Source organism: Brachycentrus maculatus, unplaced genomic scaffold (assembly GCF_059751285.1).
Source record: "Brachycentrus maculatus isolate JH-2025_06_01 unplaced genomic scaffold, ASM5975128v1 h1tg000122l, whole genome shotgun sequence".
Taxonomy (NCBI): domain Eukaryota; kingdom Metazoa; phylum Arthropoda; class Insecta; order Trichoptera; family Brachycentridae; genus Brachycentrus; species Brachycentrus maculatus.
Genome location: NW_028280875.1, coordinates 1,500,727 through 1,520,608, shown reverse-complemented (window position 1 = coordinate 1,520,608; position 19,882 = coordinate 1,500,727). Strand labels below are relative to the sequence as shown.

At 34.3% G+C, this 19,882-nt stretch overlaps 1 protein-coding gene across 4 annotated transcripts in view; it reads left to right on the top strand.

Annotated features, from left to right (window-relative positions):
• The window catches only part of LOC148309499 (uncharacterized), a 206,333-nt gene that overhangs the window by 177,475 nt on the left and 8,976 nt on the right, over window positions 1-19,882 (top strand). For 2 of the 4 annotated variants that reach the window (XM_088260054.1, XM_088260055.1), the window contains exons 2-5: window positions 4,963-5,092; window positions 6,225-6,354; window positions 16,785-16,906; window positions 18,960-19,059. In XM_088260054.1, the coding sequence (XP_088116180.1) occupies window positions 5,021-5,092; window positions 6,225-6,354; window positions 16,785-16,906; window positions 18,960-19,059 (424 nt within the window). In that variant the 5' untranslated portion in view covers window positions 4,963-5,020. The remainder of the gene's footprint in view (window positions 1-4,962; window positions 5,093-6,224; window positions 6,355-16,784; window positions 16,907-18,959; window positions 19,060-19,882) is intronic. The other 2 variants (XM_088260053.1, XM_088260052.1) reach the window with 1 other exon arrangement.

Below are 19,882 nucleotides of genomic sequence, written 5' to 3'. Positions count from 1 at the left end.
GTTCAGGATCAGTGCTGCAGAACAGCGTTTATCATTTAATATAATTTTGTACTTAAGTTATACATATTTTTATATATATATATATATATATATATATATATATATATATATATATATATATATATATATATATATATATATATATATATATATATATATATTTATTATTTTAAAAAAAAAAAAATTTTATGGACATTGTCTATCCTCACTAGGTATTTGGAGATACCTGTTCTGAGGTAGGCAGGGTATGCTTATTCTTAATGATGATATAAAAGTGGTAAGACTGAAATAATATGAAATAATAATTATAAAATGAAAGCAAATAGAGAGTTTAACTAAAAGAAAAGTAAAATCTAAAGGAGTAATATTATAAAATAGGATTATATAATTATAAAACACTGACACATAGATTAATCACACACAAACTTTTATTTGCTGCTCCAGCTGGGATCTTCCAATTTTTAGGAGCCATTCTTTTGTGTGCATTTTGAATTTATTTCCAACTGAACATAATATTTCTTGTGGGAGCATATTATAAATTCGAGGGCCTCTAAAATTCTAATGTCTTTGGGCAAACGAAGATCTCACACGAGGAATATTTATTTTGCCTTCAGTTTTTGATCTTGTGCTTTTAGTGTGGTTAATGACGTATGGCTCTTTGTTTTTGTGTAAGTCCTCTAAAATTGATATTAGTCATACATGATCGCGGGTCGCACGTAAGGCCGCCGCGGGCCGCGGGTTGGCCACCCTTGTTCTAATGTATTCTCTAGTCCTCCATCCATCACCGTCTGGCTTCTCTACAGCTTGATTAATCTTACTTCCTGACTCTTTGTGCTCAGAGGGCCGTTTGTCTTTTGTCATCCACTTGACAATGAGACTGCCTGCAGCCGTACGACCTGTTGTACCGGACAATGGGGCTGGTTATTTACTACCGGGACTGCGAGATGAAGATTGGCACAAAATAGGGCCTTTCAGATAGTTCGTAATGTAAAATTATAGAGGCGGCCATCTTGGATTCTTGACTTAACCACAGATGATTTGTTCCACCATAGATGTTCTGTGCAGATGACAGCAGCTTGATGGAAGGGACCTACCTCCAGTCTTTTTTGTAATTGTACAAAAAATATTACTTTTACGAATTTGAACGTTCTTCTTCTTCTTCTTTCTGTGCCACTTCTAACGAAGATCGGCGATCATCATGGCTATTTTCAATTTTGATGCGGTAGCTCGGAACAGAGATTTGGTGCCTCTATCTAAGTTGAACGTTATTAATGTTATTTTTTTTTAACTCTTTCGATAGTTTGTAATGTAAAATTATAGAGGCAGCCATCTTGAATTCCTGACTTAACCACGGATAATTTGTTTCACCATAGAAGTTTCTGTGCAAATGACAGCTGCTTGATGGTACCTACCTCTACTAGTATTTTTCGTAGCATCACAAAAATCGTTACATTTTCAAAATTAGACTTTATTCAAATTAATTTCTCAAGCTTATGCAAAATATTCACGTATTATACAAAATCGTTCTATTTTTTGAATTTTAATTATTCAAATTAATTAGGTTCCCTCTGGGACTATCCTGTATTATTAAAATTCATTCTATTTTCAAAATTTAATATCATTCTCATTAAGTTTTTCAACTCGTAATACAAAATCGTTCTATTTTAAAAAAAATCGTTATTCAAATTAATTAGGTTCCTTTGGACTTTTTCGTATTATTAAAAAATATTCTACTTTCAAGATTTAATTTTATTCTAATCCATTTTTTCAAATTCTAATCCATCCACTGTTTCTCGTATTATACAAAATCGTTCTATTTTCAAAATTAGAGTTTTATTCTAATAAATCAGGTTCCTTTGGATTATTCCGTTTTCAAATTCAAATTTTATTCAACTCTTTCTCGTATTATACAATTTTGTTCTATTTTCAAAATTTTACAATAGTTATTATTCAAATTATTTAGTTTCTGTTAGACTACTTCGTATCCTAAAAAAATCGTACCAATTTCAAATTTAGATTTTATTCAAATTAATTCCATTCACTGTCGCGTTGTATAAAGCGCTTCCATTTTCAAAATCGGATATTGTTCTAACTTCGTTTTTCAAATGTTTGAAAATGCAAATGAATTACAAAACGCACATGTTCAATGGAGCTGAGTGTGTGATTACGTATGCAGAACTGCAATACGTGCCGGTATAGTTAGCCCAGAAAAGAGTGGCCGTCGCGTGTGTGAGCCTGTAACATACATGTAATATGTCGCAACTACGCATTCATTACCAACACTGTTATTTACCATATGAACAGCATCGTCACGCTACATAAAAAAGGATATAAGTTCGTTTTTGTGGCATTTAGTGTAAATCACGATTTGCTAGTCCTCGTTCCAACCCTAATGTATGGAAGTGAAACATGGAGTTGGCAAAAGAAGGATGAAAGTATACTGAATGCGATCTCTCAGACGAATGCGCGTCAAAACGATGTATGATAGATGTTCGAATGATGAAATAAGGAAGGAAGGCAAAGCTGAGATAAGCATTATCGATAAAATTAAGAAATGTGTGCTGAGATGGTTTAGACATGTGGAACGAATGAGTGAGGAAAGAACGGTCAAACATAATGATGACAAATTATGACAAATATGATTGGAAAAAGAAGCAGAGTAAGACCGGGGAAATTTTGGCACAATTAGGTTTATCAATTACTTGAAAGCGGCCGGGTCAGCAGTCGAAATAATCTGCGGGTATGTATGAAGAAATGTATGAATGTGGAAGAGGCGAAGAATATGCAAATACAGGGTGGTATGGCATTATATACTCTCTGCCTACCCCTGTGAGAAAGCAGCGTGATGGCTAGTTAGAAAAAGGTTTTTTCTTGTGCAAAAACGGCGTTTTAAGCAAAAAAACTCAATTACATTAAATCGATTATCGAATAAGCCGCGTTAATGGAAGAATACTGTTACCGTAACGAATAGTTTTGCCAATTAGTATTGAGAAACAAGAATCATACATTGTTGGCCGACATTTTGAAACCGAACCCGACAAACCAGACCAAATATATACTTGCAATCCGTCTACAATTGGATGCGTACCATTGATTTTTACTACATTCTTGCTTCAAATATTCATTTTCACATAAAACAATATTTTTCAAACGGTGATACCATTTTTATTTATATCTCAACATTTCGAGTGTGTCCAAATACTTGTTCACAAAATCTGGATTATCTCCAATTACAGGAGTTATTTTCATATTATTTTTTGACATCTCATCAGAGATGAAGAAGAATATGGAAGTCTGGAACAAGATTTTGTGAACAAGTATTTGGACACACTCAAAATGTTGTAAATAAATTATCTGGTCAAATTATAAGCTTAAATAATAAAAATGAAAATGGTATTTTCTGGCGTTTCTCAAGTGTGTGATTGAAATCCAGGATTTGGACCTCACATACTGATATAAGAGTTTCAGCTTAGTAAAAAGCTTCTTTACATCTCACCAATAGATGTCTCTAGTGAAGTTCTAGTGATTCAAGAACAAGGTTTCTAAATTGGTTCATATATATAGAACTTCCAAGAATTTGAGTAGTGTGGTTGTCAATAATGGGTAGAATTGGTGAATGTTACACGTGTGTAAAGTAATCACTTAAACCAGCCTATGACGGTCGTCAGCCCCGTAAATGCCCAGACTTCCATATTCTTCTTCATCTTTGATGAGATGTCAAAAAATAATATTTATATCTCAATATAGATGCATGCGTTTCAGCGATAGGAATATGGATGTCGGGGTATGTACAGAGCTTTACGACTTGTCATTAGCTGGTTTGATTGATCACATTATTTATTTTTTGGCATATCAACATAGATGAAAAAGAAAATGGAATTTGGGGTGTTTACAGGACCTATATATTTTTTTTTAAATAACTCCTCTAATTGGAGATAATCTAGATTTGTGAACAAGTTTTTGGACACACTCAAAAAAAAAAAAAAAAAAAAAAATATATATATATATATATATATATATATATATATATATATATATATATATATATGAAAATTCACCTTCGAAAAAACGTTATTTTCGTAAGTTGGCAATAAATGACGTCACAGAGAGAATGGAGTTATTTTAATGTTGGTGTCATTGCTAAATTATTGGCGGCTCTATTTGTTGATGTCTATGGTCCACCCTCCCTCCCCTCATATTTGTATAACACAAATGGTAGTGTAGTGGTAAACAAACAATCCATATTACAGCTCTATAATCCATAGGCAATAAACCATATGACGTCATAAAACGTTGGATGACAGAAATTTGATGACGTATGCGGACGCACGTTTTTCGTTTTATTCAAATATCTAAAGTTTAAACCTTCATATCTCCCTTAGTTCTCTACAGATTTCAATAAGAATGTTATCGATAGTCTTGTGATTTTTCATATTAATTTATTAGCCAGTAAACCAACATCGTGACAAAAATCTATTTATGAGTAATAAAATCACCAGATGTATGATAGATGTGCGAATAGTGAAATAAGGAAGGAACGCAAAGCTGAGATAAGCATTATCGATAAAATTAAGAAAGGTGTGTTGAGATGGTTTGGACATGTAGAACGAATGAGTGAGGAAAGAACGGTAAAACAAATTTACGAGGCGAATGTTAGTGGGAAAAGAAGCAGAGGAAGACCGAGAAAAACATGGTACGATCAGGTATGCCAAATACTTGAAAGTGGTCAGGTTAGGAATCGTAACAATCGGCGGGTATGTATGAGGAGATGCATGAACGTGGAAGGGGCGAAGAATGTTTGCAAGGACAGAGTGGTGTGGCGCTCTATTCTCTCTGCTTACCCCTGCGGGGAAGCGGCGTGATGGTTAGTTAGTTAAAATCACCAAAAATATAATGAAATAAATAAATCTATTATGTGTTCCTACCTATATTACTTTATTTTTTGTGTGTCATTTTAAACAGCCATTAAGCTAAGAAATAAATGATGTTTGATGCTGTGTGATGAAGTGTCACGAGTAAAATGTTGTGCGTACAAAATTATATGGAGGAAATTAGTCCTACAACAGCTCCACCTGTGCCTCTCAGAAGAAAGGTCTGTACTTTACCATTCGTAATTATTATTAATGATTCTTTATTTATTTATTTATTTTCAAAACATATTACATACATAAGTCATATCGCTCACTCCTTTCAAGAACGTCATAAATCAAAAATCGACAATTTTCAGTTGTGCATGTTTTCGGAATGTCCAGGAAATGTACTATATCCCAGCAAAAGAGGCATATTTTAAACTTAATATTTACCCGCTACAGAGCAGAAAGTGTGGTTTTTGCATTTTTAAGAAAATGTATTATATTTTTTTTTTAAATATACCAAATATTTTTCAAATGGAGAAAAAACCTTCAGGTTCTACCTAAAAAGATCTATAGCATAGTAAAAAGTTTAATAAGTGGATTGATATTTATTTTTAATACATTGTATTTTATTTATAAATTTTAAAAACGATCTCCTGAAAAATCAAGTTTTTTGATTTATGACGTTCTTGAAAGGAGTGAGCGATATATATAATATGAGTAATTTCTATTTCTCATTTTGGGACATGGGATTAAGGTTAACAAAACTGGAACACAAATAATAAAGTAGCAAAAACAATGATTAAAAAATAACGAAACTACATAATACATGGCGAAATATAAAAACAATAAACAGGTATAATAAATAGGCATAAGAAGCATATTTAAAAGAAATAAATGAGAAAAAACATAAGGTAAGAAGCATATTTAAAATAAACAAATGAGAAAATAAAAAAAAACATAAAAACATATATATATATATATATATATATATATATATATATATATATATATATATATATATATATATATATATATATATATATATATATATATATACATATATATAAATACATATATATATATGTATATACACGTGTTTAAAGTGATAACTTAAACCAGCCTATGACGGTCGTCAGTCCCGTAAATGCCCAGAATTCCATATTCTTCTTCATCTTTGATGAGATGTCAAAAAATAATATGAAAATAACTCCTGTAATTGGAGATAATCCAGATTTTATGAACAAGTATTTGGACACACTCAAAATGTTGTAAAAAAATATATTTTTGAGTTTGGTGACTTTTGTATGAGTCTTCGTCTCTTATTATATTGTAGACCTGTATGTTTCTATGAGTCTTCGTTTGTTGCAGAGGGGCAGTGGTCGAGCTGAACAGAGCTCATGCAGCGAGGGTTCTCTCCTGAGCGCTGGTAGCTCAGACCCTGAAGATGAGAGCAGATCCTCGCGAGGTGATCTCACGCAGTCTACTCTCGACACGTCTGGTAAGTGCACACTGTTTTCTTTATGTTTGTAGTCATTAACCCTTGTACGAGGATAGCACTGCATGCATTAGGGTGAATAGTTAATTTTCATCTGGGCTTGACGTCTCTAAAGGTGTGGGAGGAAGAAGGGGGTCTTCTTCTTCGTCTTACTCCTTCCTCATTACTGAGAGTTGTGACCCTTGTGGAAGCAATGACTCTTCTCCAGTTATCCCTTGACTGTGCTGCACGTAGCGCTCTGATCACCGAGGTGCCTGCTGCTGCCTTAACTTGATCGGTCCATCGTGTGGGGATCTTTCTTTCCCTCTCTTCTCCTCCAGGGTACCGGCCACAAGTCGATCCAGGCTATCCTCGTTGCCACGCGCAACGTTTCCAAAGAACTGAAGAATCCGTCGTGTACAGACATTGGCCAGATCAAGCCATCCAAGTGTAACCCCTGACGAATGGACTCTTTGGTGCGTCTAGCTGTCCATGGGATTCGGAGCATGCGCCTCCAATACCACATTTCAATTGCGTCAATTAATCTCCTTTTAGATGATTTTATGGTCTATGTTTCAACAGCATAGAGGAAAATGGAGTGGACCAAACTCCTGACGAGATTTATCTTGGTATTATTACTCACACCTTGGTCTATAGGTGTTAAACAGGGGTGTGTAATGTCACCGTGGAAGAAGATCAAAAAATCCAAATTAAAATCAAATTAAAATTTGAGAAAAATGACATGTAATACAACGGAATAGTATTTTTTTCTTGTTTTCGCTGTGTTAAAAATTTATGGTTTTCACTTTGCAGACAAGATGATGTATAATAGGCCCATGTAAGCTGTCAATGTGTCAATTTTTCAATGTCGTCAATTTTTTTAGTTTTTATTTTGTTAATTTCTCTTTTGAGTTATTTGTTTGTCTTATTTTTTGCACAAGCGTCTCGCTAATGTATGAAATTTGGTATATTGTATTAAGCAAATAACCACTGAAGTAAATTTAAGATTATCAATTGATTCAATTATCGTGGATGATTTACCATATCATTTGATAGTACGCGGTGGCTCGCAAAAATTATGTTTCTGAAAAATATTTATACAACCACAATTAAAATAAAAATTACTTTGTGGTTAGTCATTTTAACTTTCTTTTACAAAAATATGTAATGGTAATATGTAACCACTCACCGAGATTTTAGTCTATCGGTTTCGAAACGTACCCGTCTCTTCGTCAGGACAATCACTTCACCAGCATGCAAACGCATATGATTCGTGGCGTAGTTGGGTAGACGCTCGACTGCGAAACTGGCGTCGTGGGTTCGATTCCCGCCAATGGCTAAATAAATTCAAGAAAGTTTTATAATCAAGTTATCTGGGTGTTTGTGATGTATTTTTAACTTTTGAATTCTTCATCTTTGCTATCCTACCTGCAGACAAGCCTCGTCAAGGCTTTGCGGGTTATTCCTTTAATAAAAGAAGCCTATTAGAAATGTATGCTTTTTTTCTTAGTTTTCCATTTAACTAAACACACGTTGGGTACATCTATTTTTTCTTCTATTCTATCCCTTATCCGCACCCAATGGTGCATAGGGCACTGCATAGTGTTATCTTGATCGTTAAATACACGAAGGAAAGGTCATCATCCTTGCGCTTCAGGTACCAGTCCTGGGTGATCACTAATATTGATTCCCCTTTGGGAATCGAACCCGGGTCCTCCAACATGGTAGCCTAGCGCGCTAACCATTATACCATGGAGGCGGAAGAATTGTTGTTGGGTACATTTTGAATAAAATTTTCATACCATTTTCGTTCGGCGAAATATTTTTTTATTGTGTTATTGTCCGTGATTCGTGTACCACCCGTTATAATATAATGTGCGTATTTCAATTACCGGTTATCATTTAGACATCTGCATCTTCTTCCCTCGCACTGCGCTATGTGCAAGAGCGAACGAGACGCTGTGATTTTGATTCGGTTTTCACGAGATGAGGTTTAGTTTTCTCCGGCGTGCGTAGTGAAAGTAGACCTCATTGTTGGACCGAAATAATAGTATTGTGCTTCTGTTATTTCTTCCTATTGACAGTCGCCATTAGCGCCACTTATGGCGTCACGGAACGTGAGCACTATTCGAATAGATTTCCTGTATCCCAAGGGTGGTCAACCCGCGGCCCGCGGGGTGTCTACTTGCGGCCCGCGGAGCAAATCACACATTTTTTTCCTTCAGAGTACACAAAACCACCAAATGAACATTCGTAGTTCGTATCATACGTAGTTCGTATCATGCGTAGTTCGTATCATACCCCATATATGGGAGTATTTCACTATCCTGACAATTTTAAGACCCATAATGGCGTCAAGTAGTGAAGACTTTGGACTAAAGAAGAGAAGAGTAACAGAAGCACTGAGAAGTTTTTACGACAGATGGACCATAAACTATTTTTTCGTGGATTTTGAAACAAAGCCAACATGCCTGATATGCAATAATTCTGTTTCTATCTTGAAAAAGTATAACATTAAACGGCATTACGAGGCCTAAACATGCAAAAAAGATTGAAAGTACTTAATAAAGTAACTAGTAAATAATTTATATGTACCATAAATATATATATATATATATATATATATATATATATATATATATATATATATATATATATATATATATATATATAATAAAACCCTTATCCGCACCCCAATGGTGCATATGGCACTGCTTCATATGAACACAGTGTTATCTTGATCGTTTACACACGAAGGAAAGGTGATCAGCCCTCCGCTTCAGGTACCAGTCCAGGGTAATATTGAATAAATATTACAGTGAAAAAATCACTTATATTTATTTGACCCCCCTGGGAATCGAACCCGGGACCTCCAGAACGGTAGCCGAGTGTGCTGACCATTACACTACAGAGGCGGACAATATATATATAAATATCTAGTTTGCTTTGAACAATAAAATAAATTTGGTTTTACGGCTCGGTAGGAAATTTCATTTCTGAAATCTGGCCCGGCTACTGAAAATGTTGGCCACCCATGGTGTATCTCGTCCGAATGATTTTTTCTCGTGATGTTAATTTATTAGCTAATAAATTTATATGAAAAATCACAAGACTATCGGTAATATTCTTATTGAAATCTGTTGAGAACTAAGCGAGATATGAAGGTTTAGATATTTTAATAAAACGAAAAACGGACACCGCTATACGTCATAAAATTTTACGTCATCGGGTGTGTTATGTATGGGGCGTATCCCTTTATGTATCTGCTTTACAGAGCTGTAATAGTGGTAGTGTGGATTCGTTTCTGTGACGTCGTTCGTTACCAACTTACGAAAACAACGTATTTACGAAGGCGAATTTTACAAAAGAAAATGATGAATGAAAATATTGATTATATCTGCTGTTATAAACACAAAACGAGTCTTACACAATCCTTTATAGGTTGAGTATGTTAAATTAGATATTCCTCCCGAATGATAATATACCCTTTTGAACAATACGGTTTGAAATAACAGATTTTTTACACGTGCAATTTTCAATGTGGACCGAGACGATATTCTTATGTGGGCATATTATTTGAGATGATAAGTGTGAAGATAGCTGCGAGTTATCGCATTAATGGCGGGAAATGCTGTGCCGATTACAAATCTGACGCCATTTTGTCTGTTATGACGGGAAACCGTTGATAACCACCATTCTGGTTTATAAATACATTCAGGGCACCTACCCATCTATAATACGTATATGTATTTTAGCAAGTTGGGTGAATGAGTCACTAAATACACGAATTAAAAAATTATTTTGTACCGCTTTCAATGTGTACTTAATCTAAATTAGCAGTATATGTATTAAATGTGCAAAAAATACAGGTTTTTAACTTCAAATAGGACGTTGAACAAATCGAAATGACGTCTTACAAATCAAATTGGACGTTTCATAAACCAAATTGGACGTTATACAAAAAAAATTAACGTTATCTTCTTACTTATTTACTTTTTTACAAAAATGTTAATAATATTAGTATATAACCACTCACCGAGATTTTTATGTCTACCGGTTTCGAGACGTACCCGTCTCTTCGTCAGGACAATCACTAACACAGCATGCAAACAATACCACCCTTCACCACCATAGCACCATTTACACACTCAAAACTATACAAGATCTTTAACACATGCGATTTTTGGTCAACCCGAAGACTAACATGCACTAAATGTTTCAGCACAAACATGCGTTACGAGCCGAGATTAAACATGCGCTAGTATATTTATATAGGTACTAATATTATTAACATTTTTATAAAAATATAAATAAGTAAAAGTGACTAACCACAAAGTAAATGCTTTAAATATTAATAATATTGAGAATATTATCTTCTTGTTGATGTCAAAAAAAAAAGAAATATAATCCGATATAATCCAGATTTGTGAACAAGCATTTATACACACTCAAAATGTTGTTAATTCTGTCCATGTTTCTCCCGATGTAAATAGTCTTTACGCACATTTTGACGTATTATATTTAACTAGTCTTATTATACTTTGTCATCTCATCAAAGATGAAGAAGAATATGGAAGTCTGAGTATTTACGAGGCTGACGACCGTCATAGGCTGGTTTAAGTGATCACTTTACACACGTGTAACATTCACCAATTCTACCCATTATTGACAACCACACTACTCAAATTCTTGGAAGTTCTATATATATGAACCAATTTTGAAACATTGTTCTTGAATCACTAGAACTTCACTAGAGCCATCTATTGGTGAGATGAAAAGCAGCTGTTTACTAAGCAGAAACTTTTTTATTAGTATGTGACGTCCGAATCCTGGATTATAATCACATATATGAGAAACGCCAGAAAATATCATTTTAATTTTTATTATTTAAGCTTAATTTGACCAGTTAATTTATTTACAACATTTTGAGTGTGTCCAAATACTTGTTCTCAAATCTGGATTATCTCCAATTATAGGAATTAATTTTCATATTATTTTTTGACATCTCGTCAAAGATGAAGAAGAATATGGAAGCCCTGGAAGAAGGAATCTTTGATGAGATGTCAAAAAATAATATGAAAATTAAATCCTATAATTGGAGATAATCCAGATTTGTGAACCAGTATATGGACACACTCAAAACTCATGTGAATTGTAGTTAATAAAAAAATGCGAAAAAAAGTAGAAATTTCATTCATTTATTTACTAAACCTGTCAAACACTAAGTTAGTATTAGCCCTGGAATGCTAAGACTAATATCGTAGTCGTACAGGAGAAAGTGACCAACTACCAAAACGTAAAATGTTCAGGAGGGCCATTTAAGTCACTATTGCTTGGCAAGAAAGTAAACACCAATGCAGTTAGTCATTTTTAACTAGTCAATATATTATACTTCCAAGTTTAAAATCCTTAGGGATTTTTTCAGGGCAATATGAAGCTAGTAAGATATTAAATAGTCAATGACCACGTTTTTGTAAAACAATGCACTTGGCATTGTTTTACAAAAACGTGGTCATTTTTGTATGACTACGATATTAGTCTTAGCATTCCAGGGCTAATACTAACTTAGTGTTTGACAGGTTTAGTAAATAAATGAATGAAATATCTACTTTTTTTTAAAGTTGTACGCACCTTGCCCGCGATCTTTCTCGCAGTTTATCGCCTAGTCCTATGGTAGAGTGAGTACATATCGCTTACTCCTTTCAACAACGTCATAAATAAAAAATCTTCAATTTTCAGTTGTGCATGTTTTCAGAATGCCTAGAAAATGTACTATATCCCAGCAAAAGCGGCATATTTTTAACTCAATATTTACCCGCTACAGGGCAGAAAGTGTTGTTTTTGCATTTTGAAGAAAAGGTTTTGTTTTATTATTTTTTCAAATATACTTAATATTTTTAAAACCTAAAGGTTTTTCTATTTGAAATTTGTGATGTGAAATATGATTTTTTCACTCTGATATTTATTAAAAAGTTATTTTTTTACTCCTTATATTTGTTCAATATTAGTATTACCCTGGACTGGTACCTAAAGCGAAGGGCTGATCACCTTTCCTTCATGTGTTTAGGATCAAGACAACACTGCGTTTATATGACGCATTGCCCTATGCACCATTGGGTGCGGATAAAAGTGGCTTGATATTTATTTTTAATACATTGTATTATATTTTTAAACTTTAAAAACGTTCTCCTGAAAAATCAAGTTTTTTGATATATGACGTTGTTGAAAGGAGTAAGCGATATGTGTAAAGGCATCTACATATTATGAAATAGAGTATGTACAAATACATTTTGTTTTTGGTAAGTCCCTTGCACAATGTGTAAATGCCTAGATAGCGGGTTGTAAACCTAATGGTTGTATTCCTTGATAAAAAATGAATGCCTTTTATACTCTTATCTAAAATTAACTAATACCGTGTGATTCTTATCACAGTAGAGACATCCTTCTCTGCTTCAATGATTGTTTCTCTCTAGAGCAGTATGTATCTAGAATTCAAAAACATCAGTCGCTTGCTATAAACTAACGAGAAATTCTGTTGTTATAGTGATTTGATAAAAATTTTAATAAATGCATCAGAATAAACCTTGTGAAAAAAGAAAAAAAAATGTGCTGTGAATAGTTTTTTTCCTATAATTTATATTTGAAGCAACAACTTTTGTGATTATCCATTTTTTAATTAAAATATAACTTTGTTTTAAAATCAGTATTAATATTTTATTTTATGTATTAATTTATGTATTGTCCGCCTCCGTAGTGTAATGGTCAGCACGCTCGGCTACTATTCTGGAGGTCCCGGGTTCGATTCCCAAAGGGGGTAAAATAAATATAAGTGATTTTTTCACTGTAATATTTATTCAATATTTTTACCCTGGACTGGTACTTGAAGCGGAGGGCTGATCACCTTTCCTTCATGTAAACGATCAAGATAAAACTGCGTTTATATGACGCAGTGCCCTATGCATCATTGGGGTGCGGATAAGGGTTTAATAAAAAAATGTATTAATTTTAAATCAAACACAGAGTTTTTGAGCCTACTAAGTTGTATTTTACTAACAAAATATCATAAAAAAATTAATATTGTGACAGTTGTTTCGCCTTGTTAGGACATTATCAAACAAATGATATTCGTTGTCAAATATTATTTTTTTTATGTGTTTTTTGTTAGTAAAATACAACTTAGTAGACTCAAAAAATCTGTGTTTGATTTAAAATGAATACATAAATTAAAATGGAGTTCTACAAATTAAACGCCAAATCAGTAAATAAATATTTTATTATAACTTATTATAATGTCTACCGGTTTCGAAGCTAACCGCTTCTTTATCAAGACTGATTAATACTTGAAAAGAAGCGGTTAGCTTCGAAACCGGTACACATTATAATTAAGTTATAATAAAATATTTATAGTGATTTTAAAACAAAGTTATATTTTTATTACAGTTCTTTTCCTGCCTAAAATTCTCAGTTAATAAACGAAATTCTCGGCAAAATATACATGTATTATTTTCCAAGAACATATCATTATGTCGGTGAGTATATTTCAACATTTATTTATTTATTATTTAATCAAATTAATTGACAAATTATCAAGCGGGTTCAACGCAGGAGTAGGCAGAGAGAATAGAACGCCTCATCATTATGTCTTTGAAAATATTTGTCCCTTCTTGCATAGTCATGCATTGCCTCATGCATACTCAACAATTTTTCCGACTTCTCATCTGACCACTTGTAAGTATTTGAATTAATTGATCATGCAAAGTTTTCGTCAGTCTTCTACACCTTCTATTTTCAAGTCATTCGCCTCATAACTTTGTTTTTCCGTTCTTTCCTTACTCATTTTTTTTAAATTACCTAACGTCCAAGTGACTTTGAAATCTAGCTACGGCTTATGCAACACCGCTTATTACTCATTCGTTCTACCAATCGTTATTTATAGGGCAATGGATTTATAGGGATGGATGATCTGGGACGAAACGTCTATATCGTTTTTATTCTTATTTTTCTATCCAGGTAACATTTAACGTAATTCAGTTTTTGCTTAAATTCCGTTTTAAATAATAAAAATTGGATGTGGGGACACGTCTGGCTTTTCAAGCAGCCGGTAGCTTACTGAATTATATGTTTGCGAGTACCTTATCTTTTATCAATAAACATTGAGTGTAAGTCCCTCTCCAAGCACAAGAGCTTAGTCTGTGTTTTGGAGAGGAACAATGTAGTAATAGATATTTTACAAGTACAATTGTCTAGTAAATGAATTGAATTGTAATCTTTTTGTAACTATATTAAACAAAAAAAAAAAACTATAAAAAATAAAGGTCTAAATATATTACACACATGCAAAACAGGACTTAGATTAGATTGCTTAGAAATAATAAAATTAAAATGGCAATTAAAAATAATTTACAACTAATAAATACACAAGTAAATGATTTTGCCAAATCTATCAGCGGAAGCTAAACTGGCAGTACACAATGGAGTTCTGGTTCCAACCCTTATGTATGGAAGCGAAGCATGGAGTTGGCAAAAGAAGGATGAAAGCAGACTGAATGCAGTCGAAATGCGATCCCTCAGACGAATGTGTGGCAAAACGATGTTTGATAGATGTTCGAATGATGAAATAAGGAAAGAATGTAAGGCTGAGATAAGCATTATCGATAAAATTAAGAAAGGTGTGTTGAGATGGTTTGGACATGTGGAGCGTATGAGTGAAGAAAGAACGGTTAAACAAATTTATGAGGCGAATGTAGTTGGAAAAAGAAGCAGAGGACGACCGAGGAAAACTCGGCACAATCAGGCATGTCAAATACTTGAAAGCGGCCGGGTCAGGAGTCGTAATAATCGTCGGGTATGTATGAGGAGATGCATGAATGTAGAAGAGGCAAAGAATGTTTGCAAAGACAGAGTGGTGTGGCGTTCGATTCTCTCTGCCTACCCCTGCGGGGAAGCGGCGTGATGGTTAGTTAGTTAGTTAGTTAGTTAGTCCGTTATTGAATATGTTTCCAATCACTCGTCATCCCTGATCCCTTTTGACTGTGACTGCCAATCAACACAAAAAAATAAAGCTGCTTGAGATCTACCCAAGCTCCTTAGCCTAGCCGTCAAAATATTTTGAATTTTGTTAAGTAGATAGTGTTTTAGTATTAATCAGTCTTGATAAAGAAGCGGTTAGCTACGAAATCGGTAGATAATTTATAATAAAACATTTATAGTGATTTCAAAACAATGTTACATTTTACAACATTTTGAGTGTGTCCAAATTAAGAATATAAGAGTTTCTGCTTAATAAAAAGTTTCTTTACATCTCACCAATAGATGTCTCTAGTGAAGTTCTAGTGATTCAAGAACAAGGTTTCTAAATTGGTTCATATATATAGAACTTCCAAGAATTTGAGCAGTGTGGTTGTCAATAATGGGTAGAATTGGTGAATGTTACACGTGTGTAAAGTGATCACTTAAACCAGCCTATGACGGTCGTCAGCCCCGTAAATGCCCAGACTTCCATATTCTTCTTCATCTTTGATGAGATGTTAAAAATAATATGTTACCTTTTAATTATAAAAAAAAACTATATTCAATACACATTTGAGCGGGGTTTGCAGCGACATCTAGCGAGATTCCCAACAAATTCAGTGCTAAAATCCTTCTTATTTATATGCGAATTTTTCCCCGAATCATGTACATAGTGGCATATGTTAGGAGACGCATGATGTAATGTCTTTTTATTCAAATTGTTTCGAGGTGGTATGTACGGAATTCGTGAAAATCGTAGCCGTATATTTACGCTATGTGAATGTCAGATGTTTTGTATGTGTAATGCAAACAGATTACATATGTTATGTTACTTTTGTGGTGATAAGGCTCCTTGCAGTGCGTTCACCTGTTCACACGATTCGTTCGTATGACGTAGCTACTATGTACAATAGATCTTATTATTCTTCATGAGCCGTCTGTCCTACACTGCTGGATATAGGCCTCTTCCCCTTCTTTCCATTTCCTCTGGTCGGCTGCTGCTTGCAGCCAGTTTCTACCTTCTAGTGGAACGGAAGGTCTGCTGATGACAATCAACAGTCCGCCTTCTCCTGAGTAGTTTTACGTGGTTTCCTCCCAGCAATGAGCAAATGCAGAGAAGTTCCTATTTGACCCACACTAGATGATCCCTCCTGTTCCCAATACAGATTCAAATAAAAACATATTGAATTAGCTAGAAGAAACAAAAATCCACTAAATGATCTATAAACCTTGTACATAATAAGGAAGGTAAATAATAAATGCAATTCGCATCTAAAAAAAAAAAAAAAAGGCAGTTTCTACCCACCTTCTTATCCTCAGCAGCTGTCTTCTAGCTTGCCATCTGCAGAAACTGCAATGCATCTCCCAGCTCAGTCTAGATCTTCCCACTTTTCTCATTATGTTTGTCTACTATCGGTATTAAGTGTTGCCTTGTCTGATTGCAGATCCCGATGGATCAGAGCCGCAATGCGGACTCGCTCCTCTCTCGCACTCGGCCGCCCGACACAAGATGGCCGTCAGACCGCGGCGGACGCACGGGGCTCCGCGGAGGAACAGGACCAAGCAGGTTGGTGACACCACATTACCTTGCCATATCTTAGCAGTGGACGGCAAACTAATAAGCTATGCATGTAATGAATATAAGCCCCATTAACTATTGTCGTCTCCCGTAAATTATTACTGCACATTGTAAAAGAAAAACACTTGTTTTTTTACCACTTGAGTTTATTTTATTATTACAAAATAAAATAAACTCATGTGGTAAAAAAACAAGTGTTTTTCTTTTACAATTTCATCATGTTTTACAACAAAGTGAATACCGAAATAATAAAGAAAATTACTACACATGTTAAAACTATTATTTTTGTACCTAGAATTGCAAAGCTATATAAGGACAGTCAGTCCATTTAATCCTTACATTCGTTCGAAAATGCCATAACTAGGCGAAACAATTGTCACAATATTAATCTGTATGTGTTTTTTTTTTAACAATATAATACAACTTAGTGGACTCAAAAAATCAGTGTTTGATTTAACATTTAATACATAAATTAAAATGGAGCTCTACAAATTAATGCCAAATCAATTAATAATTTTTATAACGCCATGTTCATAAAATACTACCTCAAGGGCGCTTATAAAGACTTGGATAATAATATTGAAAGCTGTCCCGACACATTCCCAGATCTGATACAGAAGCATCCAGGCTTCCTGACAGACCTTCTCTTGCAAAGCAATTTTTAAAAACTAAGTTGTGAAATTTAATGAAAATGAGAAACAAAATTGTATCCCGATTGTACTATTAATTAACATTTAAAAGCTTCAAGTCTTGTGTTTGTTTCTTTCCATTAAAGGAATTGGTGAAGGTATTTAACTTGGATAGTAATAGAATGATGATGATAATGAAATATTATTTTTTGACATCTCATCAAAGATGAAGAAGAATATGGAAGTCTATGAACAAGTATTTGGAGACACTCAAAATTTTGTATGACAATGAAAGATAAAAATGGTCAATCAGTCTTGGGATATCGAGTGGGCTGAGTCTGGAGCGGGGAAAAGATGAGCCGACAAATTGTAACGCCTTCCTCTCGATCCCCATGGGCTGGAGAATGACCAAGATGTTGAGCAGGATGCCTCCCTGAGCGATAGTCACGCTAGAGGGCAGCTTGTTGAGCTCCTCGTCATTGTGGATGGCCAACTTTCAACTTCCAGACTAGCACAGTACAAGCGGGACATCGCTTTTATCCTGTTTTTAGCCTTTCCGTTATCTGACTTGATGGTTTTGTCTCTTGAGGTTTTCTGCTTTTTCTGGTGTCCGAATGGGAGCTGGTGTAATTGAGGTATTTAAGGTTGCCGTTCCATTCCATAACTCTCTTCTTCAACTTCTTGATATATTGATCAATCTCGTGTCACAGTTCATGTGAGTTCACAACAGCCATGTTTGTTGGATTAAGGAAACCTTTTTATTAAGCAGAGACTCTTTCATTCTATTTCATTTCATTAATTTACTATTATTTATATTTCATTTCATTCATATATCATTATTATTTCATTCATATATTGTTTCCTGTAAACACCCAGACTTCCGTATTCTTCTTCATCTATGCTGAGATGTCATAAATGTAAAAATAACTCCTAATTGGAGATCATCCAGATTTGTGAGTACTTGGACACACTCAAAATGTTATTATATATTTAATTAACATCTTCTTTCACATGTTGCTCACTCCTTTCAACAACGTCAGATATCAAAAATCGTCAGTTTTCAGTTGTGCATGTTTTTGGAATACCCAGAAAATGTTCTATATCCCAGCAAAAGCGGCATATTTTTAACTTAATATTTACAATTGAAATTTCAATAAGTGGCTTGATATTTATTTTTAGTACAATTCATTATATTTTTAAACTTTAAAAACGATCTCCTGAAAAATCATGTTTTTTTGTTGATGACGTTGTTGAAAGGAGTGAGCCATGTGTGTGTTCATATGAGAATGTGGAAGTGATGAAAATTATTTGCAAATAATGATTCTCTCTGCTTACCTCTGCGGCAAGCAAAGTGATCGTCAGTTAGTTGGTTTCTTGTCTCTTTTGTTTAACATGTTCTTATCTTCTTGCAGATGTCTCCCGGGACTGCTCTCCCCACGACTCCGGAAGTGAACGAGGAGATCACCCGGAGCATCACCCCCGAGGTCATCTCCTCCCGCCACCACTCCGCAGGTATCCACTCACTCCGGCCATCAAACAGCCTCTGCAACGATCCAAAGATAACATTAACTCGTGTGCTTGACATAACCTCAATGCTAACCACAAAATATATACTAATACTGTTCATATCAGTGAATGTGTTATGTTTTATATATGCCATTCTGACCCCTTTCTTATGATCTCAATATTGTGGAATGGTTTGCAGCAACAAATGATACCTCCTTAGCCATTCTGGTCTATTGTGCACCACCGTCTTTAGCTTCTCATACTCTGAATACCTCATTTCCTCATACAAGTCGCAGAGATATTAGCGGCATGGGCGTCCTCTGGCTAACGCCAGGGAACAAACATTCTCTCTGTTATAAAAAACACTATTTATGTTACTACTGTAAGTGACTCAGTTAAAAACTGACTTTTTAAGGTATTTTGAGCGTTCCCGTAGTTGGGATGACCCTTATTCCCCATAAAACCAGTCCCAATGGAGCATAGAAGATTCCATGCTTATATTGTAATTCGAGGACTGTTAATTTTATTTGAAGAAAAAGACCTGTAGTGACATCTGTGGCTTCTTAATATAAGTTAGTTGACAATTATCTTAAATTTTAATATTCCTGGAGATGTACCAAACATTCAATTACTATTTTTCCTTTGTGGTCAGTATGGCAGTATATATAATTTTTTTTTTTTTTCAAAATTTTCTTTCCCTTTTACGGCAACCCGTTTGTTATTTTTTTGACGTTTAACATAATTTTATCTTCAAACTTGTGACCCAAAAATGTATTTAATATTATCGTTGGAATATTTGTGTTTGTTTCAATGTGTTGGGATAATTTTT